Source organism: Lissotriton vulgaris, chromosome 5, assembly GCF_964263255.1.
Source record: "Lissotriton vulgaris chromosome 5, aLisVul1.2, whole genome shotgun sequence".
NCBI lineage: Eukaryota > Metazoa > Chordata > Amphibia > Caudata > Salamandridae > Lissotriton > Lissotriton vulgaris.
In genome coordinates this window covers 146,788,820-146,807,994 of record NC_141693.1, presented here as the reverse complement: position 1 = coordinate 146,807,994, position 19,175 = coordinate 146,788,820, and the positions used below count along the sequence as shown (strand labels likewise).

Below are 19,175 nucleotides of genomic sequence, written 5' to 3'. Positions count from 1 at the left end.
GTTTCAAAATTTGCCTGAAGGATTCTCTAGAAGCAATGGTACTGGAGCTATTGCTCCAAAATCAAAGCGAAACTATTGGTACATTTGTGGCAACCTAGTTTAGGGATTCACTACATTAATTCCTCCTAACCTCCACTTGATATCTGGAAGTGACAGTGGAACACCCTTCAGACCCTCAAACTAAGGGTACATAAAGGACATTCAAAAATATCCCTCAGTAAAATATCCCTCAGTCATTTCCCAGTTGACAAGCGCATGCATATGCCTTTTTGATAAAATGTATCAAGGTTAACTAAAGCTCATGGCAGCACACAATCTGTCACAATCACACTCAAAAGGAAAAAATGAAAGTGTGGTCATTTGAAATAAAGTAAGAAGTGTCTCACTTGTGCTCAGGACTCACCAGCAGGTATCCACGGTTACAGGAAGCCTGCGCGCATCCCACGCACCCAGGCAGCGTGTTGCTGAATGGTGTTACTGGTGCAGAACTGAGGATCTTCTGGCTTGGGTTGTGCTGATGTTTCTACAATTGTGGTCACCCAGAGGGAATTCTGTGATTAGTGGACGGCATTAGCCGGTGCAGATAGCACTGCTGATGCAAATCTGGCAGCAAAAACGTTTCGCAGGTTTGGTCTTCTTCTTCACCTGTTGAGGTGACACAATGATTCCAAAGGAAGAGGTTTTGTCAGGTATATGAACTATGCTTCCCAAAATGGTGGATTATCCAGAGGATATTATTAGAAATACCCAATCCTAGATGAAGTATGAGTCTTTCCTGAGAACTCGGTTCCTGTTTAAATCATATGAAGAGAGACAATCGTAGTAGGAAGGTGTATACCAGTGCATTTGTTCTAAATTTTTCAACCTGTTTATCACCCACTTGTATTATATTTTTGTTTCTGATTCTTTCCGTTTTGCAGCTGAGTTCCATTTGGATTCCTTACTTGACTTCTTTGGTGGGACTCTTCACTCTTCCTGATATTAGAGAGAGTTTAGTGGCTCGCTTATCTACAGGAACATAATATGCCTTTTTCAAATGATCATTGTTAAATTACCAAGGAGATATTTTGCCTTGAAACCTGAAACATGTCATGTGTGTAAAACTGTGAAGGGTGACACCGCGGCGACTGGAAGGTACCGCCCTTTCCTCTGAGACTCAAGAAGATAACTGAGCAGACCTTCACCACATCCAGTGATTGTCAAGAAGTTAAATAGTGAAATTGCTCTTGCAGCAATTGAGTGGAGAGTACTAAAATATTTTCTAGCCTAAAAATACTACAATCACTGTTCAGTAGCCCTGCCAGGAGTAAATGAGAGCGAAGTTGATTGGAAGTTGCATGTCAGCTCTGCCTAAGTCAATCCTCATTTTGGAGCTATGACTCCTCATCTTAAGGGGCTATTAATGTGGACGTTGCACAATATGACTGTCAGAAACGGTATCACCATAGCTTGAGAGCGACAGCAGCATAATAAAGCACTTCACCGTCAGGCCTAAAAGCGACTTGTGTGTCTCAGCCACTTACTTATAGTCAGGTTACAGACATTTGTGCTGTCATGCGAACTTTAAGTCAAGAAAAACAATGATAAATGAAATGGAAAAACACAGTTAATCGTGAAAGGGTCAAATACCTAGCAAAGATCATTATCAATTGTTAGGGAACTTCCATGCAAGAAGTGGTGGTGCCATACATAAGGATTTGGCTTTTTTCAATATTAATTCTGTAAGAAATTGGGTTGTTGGTTGACTGGTGTGTAAGCCACGGTCAAGCAGCAACCACAACCCTTGTCAGGTTAAGGCACAAGAAAGCCACAAGTGAACCAGTGCTCACCCCCTTGGTAGCTTGGCACAAAGCAGTCAGGCTTAACTCAGAGGCAATATTTAAAATATTTGTGCAACACTTCAAACAGTAAAAGAGTGACAACACACCACAAAGGGAGCCCACAAGAGATTTAGAAAAACAGAGGAAGTTTTACTAAATAGAACAAGACCATAACAACCAAAATGCAATTAGTGGAACCAGAGAAATTGAATTGTAAAGCTTTTAGTGAAAAATCACCAAACAGCACAAAGCAGCAACTGGGGATATCTGGTCATGGCATACCAGGAATAATTCACAAGTTTAGGCCTGCTGCGATGGAGCCCTGGCTAGCTACAAAGACCGAGTTAGGCCCGCTGTACAGAGTACCTTAAATCCTGGTTGCAGAGCTTTGCGTAGATCCACGCTGAAGGTGCTCCACGCAGCTGATGCAATGCACTGATTCTGAGATGCGGTAAGGCTACGTCCATCATCATCCTCGAGACTACCATCGACGAGAGATGTAATGACCTGGGCTAAGGAGGTGCCGCGCTGGTGAGGCGATGTGGGCCTTTGGGATGGATCCAATCCACGGAGCAGCAGCAATACATCGGTTCTGCTCAAGGGCACGCCACTCAGCAGAGAAGATGTGTTGGTTCCGCTGCAAGCACCTTAGGCCCACTTCTAATGGTTCAGGACTGGGGTGGCACAACTTAGCAAGGTGGACTCACAGAATGCAGAGTCCAAGTTCAGGGGCAAGGAGGTTGGGAGCCTGTTATGTCCATGAAGTTTCAGATCAGGAGGCCAGCCCCCTAACCCTTGGAATCACTCTGGATTCTGGGTTAAGTAGATGCAGAACCAGTCCTTCTCACACTGGCAAGAGGGCAGCAGGTCAGCACAGCATGCTAGGAGTCTAGTAGAGTGCAGTCGAGCAGAGTTGCAGTCCTTCAGCAGCACAGCAGTCCTTCTTCCTCAGAGTATCCACAGGTCCAGAAGTGTACTGAAGTGGTGGTGTCTATGGTCCTTTTTTTATGCACAGTTGTGCCTTTGAAGTGGGGAGAAGCTTCTTGAGGCATGACTTTGAAGTGCACAGCTCTTCTGCCTTCTCTGAGCTTGTTCCAGACTAATTACAGGGGATATGCAGCCCTTTCTGTGGAGACAGGACACAGGCTATACAGGTGTAAGTGGGCCTTGGCCCAGCTTTTCCATCATATCCTCCATGTGATGACCTACTCAATCATACCTAAGCACCCATTGTGTGTGGCTGTCTTGGAGGAATACACAAAGATCAACTGCCGACTACATCCAGTCATGTGACCAGAGACAATTTGCAGGCAACAAATGGATAAGGCAAGAAAATGCCAACTGGCTTGGCAGTTCGGGCTGGACGGTTCCTATGAGGAACAGGGTCAAGACTGATTTGCATATGTCTGGGTCTAAACTGGGGTGGCATGGTGAGTAAAAGAACAATGGATTTAACCCAGATCTCTTGACTGGGGGTGAATGTATGATTTATTCAGCATTCCATCCCTCATTTATTTGCGAACCATCTTTCTAAAGGCGCCATTTTCAAAATTGCACTTCAAAATCCGACTTCACCATAAGTTAGGATTTAAAATTGTATTCCAGAGACACCAAACTTGAACGCATCATATCTTCCCATTTGGAAATTACACTTATAAAATGTAATAAGGCAACTCCAATGTTATCCTATGGGAGAGATAGGCTTTGACGTAATAAAAAACGAATTTAAGAGTTTTTCACTAGTAAGGCAAGTAAAACTCAAAAGTGCATGTCCAAGGTCTACCCCCGGGGGCGACTTACATATATCAAAAAGAAGGTTGGGGCCTGGCAAAAGGTTTATTTTATTAGGTCAAAGTGGCCGTTTAAACTGCACACACCGGCTCTGCAATGACAGGCCTGAGATACGTTAATTCGGGCTACTTAATTGAGTGGTACAATCAGTGCTGCAGGCTCACTAGCAGCATTTAATTTACAGACCCTGGTACTAATAGTACCACATTAGTAGGGACGTTGGTTATGAGCAAATATTACCATGTTTTAGGGAAAGAGCACAAACACTTTAGCACTGGTTAGCAGTGTTAAAGTGTACAGAGTCCTAAGACCAGCAAATATGAGGTCAGAAAAAATGGAGGAGGAAGGCAAAAAGTTAGGGGGAAGACCACCCTAAGGCTGACAGGTCTAACAGGTGCCATAAAGAACAGCCATCGAGAGGAGAGTTAGACAACCAAATTCAAAAAAAAATTTAGGAGCTGACTAGAAAATGCCTTGAAGCCCTGAGCTTGCAGGTCCATCTTATGATATGGAAACATTCCTCTCTCTCTCTCTCCTGAAATACCTGGTGGGGGCCCTACAGACCCAACCAATCAAGACCATCTAAACAAGATGGAGACATTTACCCACAGCTATTCAAGCAAGTTGAATCTATTGACGTAGTTGAACTAATAGACGCTGGTGCTCCAGATATGCTTCCTGAGGGCTGTCAGCTAGCTATTTGTATGCCTTGTTAAGCCAATCAGCCACAAGATATAAAACTGTATTTTTTTAATAAACATGTAAATCCCAGAATTTGTTAAGATTAACACATTTAAAAATAAGGGAAAGGAGACTGAACCAATTAAACCGTTCAGCAGGGCCATTTATAAGCCAGTCTTTCATCAGTTTTGACATTGCTATGTTGAATTTACAGACAATTCCAAAATGACATTTACTGCTTGTCTGTTGCACTTTGTCAGCTCATTATCCAACCTCAGCAGTAGGACAGCAGAAAAAGGCTGCGCCATCTGTGACGATTTGGAAACCAGGGCTTCTGACAAAGCAACTTCAATTGAAGCTTGTGACTCCAATGTGTGTGTAAGGTATGGAGGTTTGGGGCAGCAGAAAATGTCTGGACTGATATTTCTCTATGACTATTGGGTCTCATTTCAAGCAGGCAGAACAGGTTTCTCATGCAGCGTGCAGCATGGCCGCTGGGAAAGATGATAAATCGGTGAATGAGCCAGGTGGGAATATGCTGGTCATGCTTTGGGTGGATTGTGGTGGCTTTGGCCTGGGTCATTGCCCAGCAACTGTATGTGTTGGCAGGGAGCTATTGAAGAATTGCCAAGTTGCTCTAGGTCTCCATTTCCCTAAAGAGCCACCATTATTTAAACTGCTAATGGCTTTGCATTTTTTATTGCTACTGGTAGTCTAAAAAAATTGCGGAGCAGAGAGCTAGGAGTCTTTACAAATTCACAGCCCATATTTGGACCCCAACAAGTCCATCTCAACATCCCATCCTACTTAAATTGCTACACTTACTGCCATTACATTAGAAGATTTTATGGCAAAATAGAGTTTTGAAGCGCTATATGAGGAAAACATTATTAATATTACTTCAACAAACGCCATATCAATAAATGCATTGATTAGTTATTATTAATTGTCTTGAAATATGAAAGGACTTACTTGTAATCATCACATGTATCGCACACACACTGAGTTTTTCTGTAAGCCAACTTGAATTGTATATTTACTGCTAAGCTCCCAGAGCCATCTGGGCGCAGAGTGAGCAGGCAAATGCTGATGTTATTGGAGGACATTAGAAAAAAAGGCGCTGGAGCACTCAGTGGTAACAATGTTTGTCATATGTTTCTGTCAAAGAATAATGTAATTAGCATTATGTGAAACTTTCAAAGTTCAGGAGCAGGTGAAGCCTCCAGGAGGAAGGAATGTCTATCTGGTGGATCATGCAGTTTGTCTGTCAGTGCTTTACTCTGCCAGGTTTTACATCATGAAGTATGTGCGCTGCTCATACTCTCGCCTGTCCCAGAAGCATAAGGAACCCAAAATATATGACAGATCCTAGTGACTGATTCACTGCAGGATTCTTTCGCTCACCAGCTGTACTCTCTCAGAACAAGAAGTACCCTAGTGAGAGTCGGTGGCGATTACGTGTCCGTGCACAAGTACCATAGGCGTGAAGTGACGGACAGTGGTCAGAATTGGTAAACTAATTAAGGATCCTTTTTACCCGGACCCGGGGTTAGGGACAAGCTCAGGGAGAAACATAGAGACAGGGACAGGCTCTTTCACTAAACGTTTTGAGACATCTTTTAATTGGCTTCCATCTTTAGCTTTCCTAGTGATGTACTTTGTCTCCCTTAATTGTATACAAAGCATATTATATTATGAACATTTTCTACCATTTAGTCATTCTGTCCCCTTCCCAAATTTAGAAGCCGTGATTTTTGTTGACTGCAAATAGTAAAGAAGGCTTCAGATTACACAAATGACCCAGGACGTGTAGAAGGTGTTTACTTTTTGTGCTCTTGGGGCACTTCCGTGGACACTTTCATAGATGCTTGTGCGGCTCTTTCTGTACTACACATTGTGCAAGATCTTACTTCAAACCTGCACAGTCTAAAGGGGGTGTTCCATCATTCATAAAGTGTTGAACCACTTCAAGTGTCTAAACGCCATTGGTTGTGAGCCTGCACCATGTTCCAGACACAAGCGCAAAGGCGAAGGTCAAGAGGTTCTGCATGGATACGCTAACTGTGGGTTCCCCAAACGTCTACTTTGTGGAGGGGTCACAGATAGTCCCAGGGATCCCTGAGGGACCACCACCAAAGAGGATGCAACCCCTGACTTCATCGCCCTGTGGCGGTTCCCTGGCTTCCCTGCAATAGCAGATCAAGCTACGTCTGTACTGACGTCCTCTCGGTCGGCATGCGCGAACTCAATCTCAGGACACATGATCTCCACCAGTTATATAATCCTGTTTACTGTGGGGACGTTCAGAATCAGATTGGCGCACATTAACGGTTTCAAATGCCTCCTTGTTTTTTTTGTTTTTTTCTCTTTTTATTGTATTTTTATTCTGTCAATTCGTATACTTAGAATTGTTGCTATTGTCAGCATTTGTTTAGTCCAGATTTTTTGTAAGATATTTGTTTGTGTTCACCACATTTTAGGCTCCTTGCACTTGTTGTTTTGGGGAGTTTATTTCCAGGATTAGCTCTTGCACTTAGAAAATTCTTTGTATAAGTTACTGCTTTGGGAATAGTGTTGCTGAGCAGTTCATGAAATGTGGACCCCCTCATCTTGCCTATGTTGTTACATATATTCCCATGAAGGGATAGACATGGATGCCATTGTTAGACTCTTTTTTTTATTCCAGAGCGATCTACAGCTAGAGGTGGACGACTACCACTACTGTTTGAAAACGTATAATTGATCGCAATCAGTCAGCACAAAGTGTATACAATATACAATAAAAAAAAGCAAGTAATCACTTTGGTAGTAACTGTTTTTGTCAAAAGTTACAAGAATCAAAATATTTTCACACGTTGGCACATGGTGCCTTTGCACTTCGTAACCGCAGTGGCCTGTCCATATGGGCTGAGGGGCCACGCCCCTTGACAGGTCAGGTAGCCGGGAACTAGACATGCATTAAATGTCTAGGCTTGTGCCTGTCTAGGCTGACCTTTGCTGGGCCCAAGATGTCACAGCTCCCGTGGACATGAGTTCCTCAGCACTGCAAAGGTCCTTGAGGCTCTCCCCCTCATGACGAAGGAGAGTGGCAGTTATAGACTTGTACCTGGGCACTTCAGTTTAAAGCCCTAAAGTGCCCAGGGCTGAATTTCTATCACTGACATCTCATCACAGAGTGGGTGGGGTCAACAGTCTCTCTGACCCCACCCTATTCCATGACGAGGTAGGAACTGCTACCTCCCCTCATTGGTTGACCTATGGTCAGCCAATAAGGGGAGGCAGCAGTCCATCCCTCCTGGAGTCTCCAGGGCTTCCCACCCTGAGAGCTGCAGCAGGTAAGTGTTGTGTTTTTATTGACTGTTTGGTGCATGCATGTATGTAAGAACGTAGGTGTATTTCTGAGTGAGTGTTGTGAATGGGTGTGTGTGCGCTCGTCTGCATGTGAACGGGTGGTTGTAAGGGAGTGTGTGTGTGTTTGTGTGTGTGGGTGAGCCCCCCACACCCTCTAAGTTGTACCAACCGGCCGCCACTGCTTTGTAATGTGTCATATCATCAGAAAAATTTGTATGAAAATTAATTCCATCATAATTGTGGCCTGACAGTGTCACATTAAATGCATCTTCATAATTACACATATACTAGGTGTTGATCTAAAAAGTAATGGTCTATGTAAAGTATGTAGAAGACTGTAACGAACTTCTAGTGACATTTAATAAAGCAATGATGCTGTAGTGTAGTAAGAAACTGCTGTACTTACTTCATGGTCCCATTGCAGAACCTTCGGAACCAAGCCTGGAGAGCCCAATATTTAGTTTGACACGTGCCCACAAAAAGGCGTATTGTGGGGGATCATAGACACACACAAAAGACCAAAGGTAGAGTTCTGGGGTGGAGAATGCCGCTACATAGCTATTGCATATTTTAGTGGCTTTTTTCCTAACGTTCCCTTTGTGGCTAAGGGTTGAGGGGAACAAAGTGGATCTTCAATATGTTCCTAAATATATGAGCAACTGTTCAAGATCAGGGAGTTTGGGATTTTAGACTGAGAGGCATATGTTGCTGCTACCAATGCACCTTGAGCTGAAGATCTTAAGTAGGTTGAGCTGGTGTGTTCTGAATGAACTGGATGTAGAATATGTAGTTGTTTGCTCCCAAAAGTGTGATTTCCCATGTTAATCCTAACTTGAGACTTTGATCTTTTTGATTCAGAACATTGCAGCTTAATGGAATTACACCAAGTTTGACAAAAAGTTAAAAAGGTATCCAAAAAGCATGCATTTTGTGATTTGGTGTTCATTTGTGCAGCCGTTTTTGACAAATAAGCATCTAAACATGGGCTCTAGTTGGGCATATATGGGTGAACACATAGAAAAAGATCTTATCTTAATGGTTGGTCCTGTAGTGAACAGTGATGTCACTTAACAAGTGATGTGATATAAGCAATGCATGGCGGAGGGACAAGTTATAGTTAGCCCAGTAAACTCTAACTTGTGAATGTCAACGTTTTTTTGTTTTTTTTTAATTAGTTTTTATCTTGTGTCAATACCCAACTATAATGTCACTTTAACCTTTGTTGGGTGATTAATATCAGTGTTTTTTTAACGTAAGCTAACATCTTAGTACCATACCTAACTATAACATCAGTTTAACCTTTGGTTTCGGAATATATATATAGTCTCATGGAACTCAGAATATTATTTCATTGTTATGGACATCTGCTCTCTCTATACCAGTATCAATCACCAGGATGGGTTAAACGCAATACAGCAGTTTTTATCAGGCAGAAGTGTGAGGTTTAATCAGCATAACAAAATGCTACTAAAAATGATTGAGATGTGCTTGTGCAACAATTTCTTCTTTTTTAAGAATGAATTATACCAACAACTACGGGGTGTGGCTATGGGGGCGTGCTTCTCCCCCAGCTTTGCGTGTTTGCATGTAGGCTGGTGGGAGAGGCATGTCCTCTGCCAGACTCATGGGGAACAGTTTGCTACAAGTGTCATCAAATGGGACGTTGTATAGACAACGTATGCATAATATGGCATGGGTCTAGAGAATCTGTACAGAAGTTTGTTGATGAAATGAATGTTAACACACTGAATCTTGAGTTCACTGCTACCATACGTAATGAAAAGGTCGAATTTCTAGATGTCGAAATATATGTTAAAGGCAACATCATACACACTAAATTGCACAGGAAGGCTATGGCGGGAAATTCGATTTTGCATGCCACCAGTGACCATCCCCGTCACCTGATTAAAAGCATCTCCTATGGGGAGGTTTTAAGGATTAAGAGAATATGTAGCAGCAGAAATGACCTAACGGAGTGTCTAGATCACTCTGTGCAAAGGTTTTAGCCCGAGGATACAAAATGAAGGATTTACAGATTGCCCTGACCAAAATGTATAACACAGACAGTGAACCAGCCCGGGCAACTAACACTGTAAGCCCAGCATCAGTGGGAGCTAGGGTTCCTAGCGAGGAGGACACTGTGGTTAGGTTGATTACCACTTACAGCTGTCAAGAGAAGTAAGTTAGAAACATTATCAACAGAAACGGTCTATTTTGAAAATCGACATTACGCTAGCTCCAGTATTAAGTGATTTGCCAGCCATCACTTTTAGAAGGACACCCTCCATGAGGGATGCTCTTGTAAGAACGAGTCCAGAGGTAGTTAAGACAGTTAACTGGCTATCTTAGAGAACAGGCTTTTACAAATGCAGTTCTTGCAGGGCCTGCAAGTTCGAAGTCAATAAACATGAGTACCCAGACACATTTTCTCAAACACCATGCAAAATTAACCGATCATGCAGTTTATATATTAGAATGTACATGCCATCTCCAGTATGGCGGGAGCACCAAGCTCCAGGTTTTTAATCGGATTTTGCAGCATCTTAGTGCTATTGTTAATTCAGACACAAGTTATCCTGTAGCGCGTCATTTTAAACTTGTGCATCAGAACAACCTCAAAGATCTCAGTTACTTTGTAATAGACGCAGCCCCCTGGTCAAAAAGAGGGGGCGACAGAGAAAGGAAGCTGCGGCAACAAGAGAGCCAATCCATTTTACAATTAGGCACGAAGATCAAGAATGGTCTTCACACTGGAGAAGATTTGTACAATTTTTTATAAGGAATTCTTTATAAGAAATGTTTATAAGACATTTTATTTGGCAGGCAATTCTGATGAATTTGTTTACTGGTTAGTGAAATATTGATCTCGGGCTATTATGTATGTGTTGTATTTATGTCTTTTGCTGCTAGATTGACAATGTGATATTTTTATGCACCTTTTAACTTGATTGGCTTTTATCTGTATCTTTTTCAGGCCTCGCTTTTATCGGATTTTAGCTGGTTTTACTAGTTTCTAGTTTTACTGGTTTTTATTCGGTGACTGTGGTTTGTGGGGATCAGGTGAATAGTGACTGTGTTGAAAGAGGAGCATCGCACTTTATTGTTCAATTTGTAAATACTATGAGTACTGTAATAGTTAGACCATGAACTAGGGTCCCATCCTATATGAGCATTGCGTTTTTTTGCACATTCTAAAAAACATTTTCAATAGACGAGGTAGAACATGATGATTGTATAGGCTATTCCAACACTACCATTGATATGGGCACTTGCCCTGTATTTCGAATATGTATTATTGTTATAATTATTGTTTTTGGTAGATAAATACGGCCAATATTTAGTAGCAGAAAAAATAGACCCATTTGACAATATGTATGCAACGATTTATAGCTCCAAGGTTCCCACCTGTTGGAGATGCACTCTGACATCCACTGCAGCAACCTTCATGAGGTAAAAGCCGGATCGGCGGGCGGATCCAGTTTACAGCATGCCTGTCGATTCACGCCTGACGCATTTTGTGCTCATTGCACTCTGCAGAGGCGAGATAGTCATTTTGACATAGAGGCCACAACTCCTACTTAAAAATATGAGCCCTCCAAAGGGCGACTCGAAAGAGTCTGCGTTTGTTTCTGGGTCTTGTAGTGTGTGCCCTATTTATGAGCCGCTGTCTGAGATGTTTCAAGCCTACCAATGGGCCTCCACTCGCACATCCACCTTGTCAATCCTCCATGGATGCCTCCACATTGAGACTCTGTGATTCGGAGCTCCGTGGCCCCAAACAAACAGCTGCACATAATTGTGAATCCAGACTTTATTTTGCCTTTCATGCTTCACTAATACATAGCAGGAAACCTCTCTTGGAAATTTCAGGCTTTTAAAGAAATCGGATTTATATTATCAATGGAGCATAAGCAAATCGTGATCATCAATTAAGTTTATTTTGGTTTACTGTACCATAAAAGTGCATAATACAAGATAATAAATATGCCTAAAAACATTATAATACAAATCTCAACTCATTGCTCCTATATATATGTCAAACAATCATACTAAATCAGTTGTCAGAATGCTACCATAATACTAATAAGCAAATCATTCTGGAACTAAAAACTGTGAAATCTGACATATCTTATGCATTATCTGAATGAATTTGCACATCTCCTTTGAGTTAACAGTTTTATAGCAACATTGTATTTCTGAGTTTGACAACCTCTCTAGAAGAAAGCAATTAAAATAGTTATAGTTTTATACATGGGGAGTTCACATTCTGATTTCTTATTGGCCCTGGAATGGAAGTCATTAGCCCAACCGTGTGCTCTTTTCTTGTAGACTGTGTTTGGTTTTTGTACAAGTCACAGATCCTATGCCGTTGTTCATACTACATTTAACACATACATTTTACAGATTGGTTCTGATGTTGGTGACTTATAAAAAATAGATGTAGGTTGTTCTAGGACAACTATGCATTTTTCACCTGTTGAATGGTGGTGGAGTGGGGGCACATTTCTGAGAGGCCTCTAATTACAGTTGATGCGCCCCGGTCTTGCACGTAGGCTCGTCATACTTCTTTGACACCCCCAACCACCAACATCTCTCAGCTGAGATGGCCAGAGTGTGGGAGACCTGTTCAGAAGTGTGCTTTTTGTTGCAACTCTAGCTTGCCTTATATTAAGAGACAACATCCCTATGCAAATGAGTGGGCTCGACTATTTCAGTGCTCTAGTGGAATGCTTCTGACGTGTGTAATGCGGTGTGGGTTGCAGGGGTCCATAGGTAAATATACCAAATTGTGTGATTGCTGCAAAATGTGGCACAGTTGAGTCAATATACTGGTACTGTGTCCCTTTTAGCCCCCTGAGTTTCATTTACTTGCCACTGTGAGTGAGAATCTTTGCAACTCAATCTTTACATTCCAAACCTTTTGTGAATACTTTTGTGCTAAACATTTTCACAAGTCTCCCCACTCATAATTTCCTTGCTGTTTCATCTTCCAGTCGATTTGGTACAAAGTGTGCCCGCTGTGGCCGTCAGATCTACGCTAGCGATTGGGTGAGGAGAGCCCGGGGCAACGCCTACCATCTTGCCTGCTTCGCCTGCTTTTCCTGTAAACGACAGCTGTCCACCGGGGAGGAGTTTGGCCTTGTGGAAGAGAAAGTGCTGTGCAGGATTCACTACGACACCATGATCGAAAACCTCCGGCGAGCAGCTGAGAATGGTAGGCGGAGCCTTTTAAGACTTTAAAAACGTTTCTAATATTCCCATTAAAGGGGTTCCCCGTCTTGCTATTACCTCTTCCTTGCATATTACAATCTCTCTAGAAAGTCTACAATTACTGTTGGTTAAATCTCACACAGCATGCAACTGTTGTCAAAATGGGTAGGCCCCCTAACACTGGAACTATACACTGTCCTTTGCACTGGTGCCATTTCACTTATAACCAACCAACTAAGACCATGCTGCCCTTTAGTTGACAACAAATGAAATCCGTGTATCTACTTTTTTTTTAAACACAAACTTTACTGGGGTTTTGTCAGGTGTATTTGTACAACCTTATAGCATTTCTTCAAGCCACATGGTTCACATGAGTTTAAGATTCATATTACATATGTAGCATGATACAGAAACCTTTACATAAGATATTCAAATAACATTGCATATAATCCTAATAGTCAAACAAGAATAGAGTTATGTGCCGTTCCATTATAATCATGCATTAAAAATGTTGTGACTAAGGCAAACATTGATTAAGAGCCCAATGCAACTCACCTACCCTATCCCACCCCTGTAAACCCAACACAACACAAAAATAAAACAAAACAACCAAGCCAATTGCCACAGTGTAGGGACTAGCTTTTATCCCGGTAAAGGTACCAGGTGGTAAAGATAACTGATTGTGAATTTGAATTTGAATTTGAATTTAAAAACATTTGTACAGCGCTCGCATACCCAGCGGTTTCATGGCGCTAGTGGTGATCAGTGGATGGCAGCAGCGGAGAGATTTAGGGGTAAGCTTGGGAGAACAAAAAAGTGTTAAGGGTTTTCCGGAAGAGGGGGTAGGAGAGTGAGGTGCGCAGAGCAATCGGGAGAGAGTTCCAAAACGTAGGAGCCAGGACAGCGAATCTCGCTCCGCCCGCCCTCTGCTTTTTGAAGCGAGGGATGGTAAGAAGGGCCAAATGGGCCGAGCGGAGTTCTCTGCTTGGGCAGTAAGGTTTGATGAGGGAGCAGATGAACTCGGGAGCAGTGCCCGCTCTGGCCTGATAGGTAAGACAGCCGAGTTTAAACAGGGCACGCTTTCTTATGGGGAGCCAATGCAGAGTTTTGAGTAAGGGGGTGACCCGATGATATCTGGGAAGGCCATGGATCAGGCGGGCCGCCTGATTCTGCACGAGTTGCAGACGATGGATCATGTATGCAGGGGCTCCGTTATAGACTATGTTGCCATAGTCTATACGGGACAGTACCATGGCCAGTATGATGATTTTTAGAGCTGGGGGGGAAAAGAAGCGGGAAACTTTCCGAATCACTCTGAGAGAAAAAAAAGATGAAGAAACCACAGAATTAACTTGTGGGAGAACAGTGAGCTGGGGACTGAGAAAGATACCCAGGGTTTTCACTTTGGGAACCGGGAGTGGGGGGCACCAAGGGAAGGGGGCCAAAAGGAGGAAGACCAGGGACTGCAGCCACCTCCGGTCAGGACCAGTTCGGTCTTGTCCGGGTTGAGTTTGAGGTGGCTGCAGTTCATCCAGTCTTGGATGAGGGTCATGGTGGTTTGAACGTTCCGGGCGGATGAAGGTGAGTGGGACAGGTTGAAGATTAACTGGAGATCATCCGCGTAGTTGAACACGGTGACCTCCAGTTGCTGTAACATAAAAATGAGGGGGAAGATGTAAAGGTTAAACAAAAGAGGGGAAAGTGATGAACCCTGGGGGACCCTGCATTCTACTTTGCGAGAGGCCGCCGCAAAACCAGCCAGATGGACTCCCTGTGTTCTCCCCGCGAGAAAGGACTTTAGCCAGCAAAAGGCCAGGCTCTCTACACCCGCCGCCTTGACCCGGCTGAGGAGGATGGTATGGTCCACCGTGTCGAAAGCGGCGGATAAGTCGAGGAGAACCAGGGCTTGCGGAAGGTTGATGTCGATTCCTTCACGCAGTTTGTCCATGACTGAAATGACCACTTTTTCGGTAGAATGCAGGGGGCGAAAACCAGCTTGGCAGGGGGAGAGGCAATGATTTGCCTCAATGTGAGTGCTCAGCGTGGAATACGTGAATCTACTTTATATATAGAATATCAATCAATCCCAGTGAAGTCTCAGGGGGATGGGGGTGGTGTACAGAAGGGGTTTAAGCCCCAGCTCTTTTGTCCTAGCCTCCAATTATGCCCCACCACTTGCTGCTGCTAAATGTGTCAAGAGGTTAAACAGAAAAACAAACACTGCTCTTTGACACACAATAATTTGTCGAGCCACCTTTCATTGCAAAGCAGTGTTGTTACAAATTATGAAATATAAATTTCTATGCATATATATATATGTATATATCTATATCAAGATATTCACGAATAGTGGCATATGCACATATACCTACACACAAAAGTTATGGCATATATATGTATTTATGCATGTGTGTATATATATATATATATATGTATGTGTGATCAAGACCTTGGTAAGACAGTCGAAACGCGGCATGCTGGGCACTTGCCGTCACATTAATTTGATGCTGACATTTCTGCAATAAAGCACATCACTTGAAACATCACGCACTGGTCCATACCTGCTTCTTCGCCGCAATTTGGTGATCCAGGATTGTGGCTGTTTTACACAAACACACACACACCCGTCCCCCCCTAATCTGCATTTTACAAGATGCAGGTACCATCGAGCACAGCACTAGTGTGAATTACATTTTGTAAACGGCCTGCAACTACAGAGGGACACTGTGTCTATCACACTAAACTATTACAAATAGTACAAGTACACACAACCTCAGTACTATGCCGAACCATCAGGCCTTCCTATGCACGCAACGTCAGGTACCAGAACGACATGGCTCCCCCACAGCAGCGGTATTAGATATTTGCTCTGGATGTCCCGTAGGGCGCCACCAAGACCCGTATTAGCCTGGTTTTACCAACCTATCACAGTAGGCATTATTTCTGCACATTGAGAAATTTCATGTAGGTAATGCATACATAATGGCCAGAAACTGGAATGGCCAGTTTATTCCTGGCGGTAATGTGTAGCACATAGACAAGAAAACAGACCTTGAAATTTGATTTTGTATTCAATTTGTTACTTTAACTTAAGAATTCTGAATACTTTACTCATTATTTTACCATCACAAGATGGCAGTGGATTCTCTGTTACACTGTGTTTATATTTTACGGAGTCCGTCTTCAATGCCTAACAGGAAATGTATGTAAAGACCCAAATGTGCCTTACTCCGGTGTGTGATCAAGACCTCTTTAGGTTGAAACGTGTCACGGAGGTTTATGAAGTGAATAAACGCCACTGATACTTACTTGGATGTGCATTCTTGACCAGAGAGCGCACTACTATTGCTAACTTTGGGAGATATATATATATATATATATATATATATATATATATATATATATATATATATATATATATATATATATATATATATATATATATATATAGGTATATATATATAGATATACAGATATATATATTGTTACTTGAAATCACTATAACTGTTCAATTGTATTTTTTTTTAGTTTAAACTTTACGTTTAAACTGACATTTTTGCCTAACTATAACGCCCTTTTAACCTTTGTTTTTTTTCAATTAATATATATATTGCTGAAAATGATTCAGCAATATTAATATTTTGTGTCTATTTATCTCACGCTTGTTGGTTGATTTTTATCCCTAGTTTCTCCCTGTGTCACTTTTTTCCTATCTTCATCTTCCTCCTTTTTCCCTTTTCTGCATTTCTATCTTTTGTTCTGGGTGAAAGCATGATGATAAAATATAAGAATAAGTCCAGGGTCATAAATATGAGCACCTATGCCCACAACCTGCAACCACCAGTACAAATTAACCATTTGAAGCTTTGCAATTTTTTTATTTTCACTCACAAAAGTAGCTCTTTAAAATAGTAGTATGAAAAACTGACAAGGTGTCCATTGAGTTATGCTTAAAACTTGTATTTGTTTGCTTGAATCTAAAAAGAAGTGCTGGTAATTTGAAAATGTGATTGTCTTTCATGGAAGTCCCACACAGTGTCACAAATGTATGTGAAATGATACTTCATTTTGATCTAAGGATACCGAATGTGAAATGAATATGCTACATTTAAAGTTGTGCTTAATTATTCAAAAACCACAATAAACAAATGCAGAGGGGCTGTGTGCTGCTTTGTATCCTTAATTCAGAAATATTGTTCGGGAAGCCAACAGTATAATTAGATGGTTTACCTGCTCCAGTTTCCTGTTGACTGGTACCAATTTTATTCAAAAATTACAATACCCCTGCAAGCCTGTGGTCAATGTCGGCAGGAGGCATGGGATGTGAGTGGTTGGGAGGGCCTCTGGGCAGAGGCGAAGCTGTGGCATCACTGGGAGTATTGTGTCCCTTGTGATGCTGCAGGAGTTGGGAGGTGGCAAGGCTGGGTCTCTGCTTTTTGCTGTTTTACTGGATCTTGTGTTTTCAGACCCAGTCATTTGAGTGCATGAAGCATGAGTAGGAACATAGAACCAGTTAACGATTACCCTTCCAAGGGCACACCAATGAGCTTGTCAGTGCTGCTGAGACTGTGTTCATCCCCTCTATGGCACTGCATTAGATTCAGTGTATGCAGACGCTATTGTGACATTATAGTGAAAAGGTGTCTTTGCAGCATCACTGCTTAAAATGTGCTGGCAGAAGTTTCTACTTGGTTGTCAATTTATCTTCTAAGCATTTGAAATTAGGGATTGAAACTTTGAAAGTGTACTAGTGAGATGATTGCATTCAATGTCAAAGAGGCCATGGAGTCTTTTCTGCAAAGAGTAAGAACACTGGTTTTGGTGCTTTTCTGTAGTGCTATAGCACTGGTCCAATGTTACCACTTACCCTGCAGTGAACCTTTCTCTGTGCCTGAGAGGTAAAGAGAAATTAACGACAATTCAACAAATTCAGTTTACAGTGTAGCTCATTTGGCCACACATTAAGGACCCGGAATCAGTCAATAAGGTTGGATGAGGTTTATTACAAATTAAGAGTCATACGGATGTATATGAATCTCAAAAGCATATTGTCAAGGTACAAAATCACCACAGGATATCCAAAGCATCTAATGAAATCCAGTCAATACAGCATAAGACATACAAGAACTTCAGTTGCAGAAATACAAAGAACAAGAAAAAAAATATGGTGAATAGTATGTGGGTTTTGAAAATCTAGTCTATGCATGAGTAACTCGAAAATCACCTAAACTAATTCTAAGCTTACGTTGGAAAGTTGGGGTTTCTAGTTAAATCAGTAAGGTGTCAGTATTGAGGAGACTTCTTTAGAAGTTCTCTAAATAGGTAATAATTGCATAGCATAAAGCCACACAATAAGAGCATTGTAGAGAGGCCTGTACTCCTCAGAATCCCTAGGGAATCTGGTCTAACGACTAAAGTGTGAACACTAATTCAACCGACACAACATTCTAGAGTTCCACATGATCAACCTTAGTAACTTTCCACCTACAAACAGGAGAAATTAGCATCCTCACTTGATCCTCATTCCACAGTTCAATCATCAGGACGTCCTTGAATGTATCCCATCTCCAGGTAGGACATGAATAGGTATCCTCCCTTAAGGTTCGTTACTGCCTCTTGTCCTTGCCAAAAGTTCTCCTCTCGAGTATCACTATCTCTAAACCAACAGTATGGCTTTCACTGGCTATGAGATAATGTGGATGCACATGTAAAAGAAAGAAGGTTGCAATCCAAACAACTTTCATGTTGAAGGTTAATCACTGTAAACCAAATGCTTAATGGCTTTGTTTAGGCTAACTTAATAAAGCAGTAAATGTGCACTTTGACTACATGGCTATGTGTGCACATATAATTAAAGATATGTAAGACTTAATGAATACATTATTGCACAAAAGGTATACTTTAAGTAAATAAATTATAACTCAAAATACACACATACACACATGCATGAGAATTACAAATTGTAACATTATATTGAAGGTATTAAAATACACACTTAAATAAATGACTACTTTTTACAGTGAAAACACTACAGTGGCAGTTTAATGCTTCATTCTACACTAATAGAATTCAGACACACAAAATATATTATGGTAGTGCACATGAATATTAAGCTTCTTTGACATATAGGGGTGGAGCTTAGATTGCACGTCTCATAGTTACCTAGAGGGATAAAGGTCTTGAAGGATGTGCTAATTGTATACTTATTGTGGCAGAATTTGCCAAAAATAATCTTTTCAGTTTTATTTATTTATTTTGAGTATATGCCCATGAAACCTAAACACACTGCTCATGGTAAGGTCATTTTAGAATATAAAGGGT

General features: G+C 41.7%; 1 protein-coding gene across 1 annotated transcript in view; it reads left to right on the top strand.

Annotated features, from left to right (window-relative positions):
* Positions 1–19,175, top strand: part of LHX6 (LIM homeobox 6) — a 442,140-nt gene that overhangs the window by 333,205 nt on the left and 89,760 nt on the right. Inside the window, exon 4 of the mRNA XM_086921086.1 lies at positions 12,638–12,858. Within this exon, the coding sequence (XP_086777212.1) occupies positions 12,638–12,858 (221 nt within the window). The remainder of the gene's footprint in view (positions 1–12,637; positions 12,859–19,175) is intronic.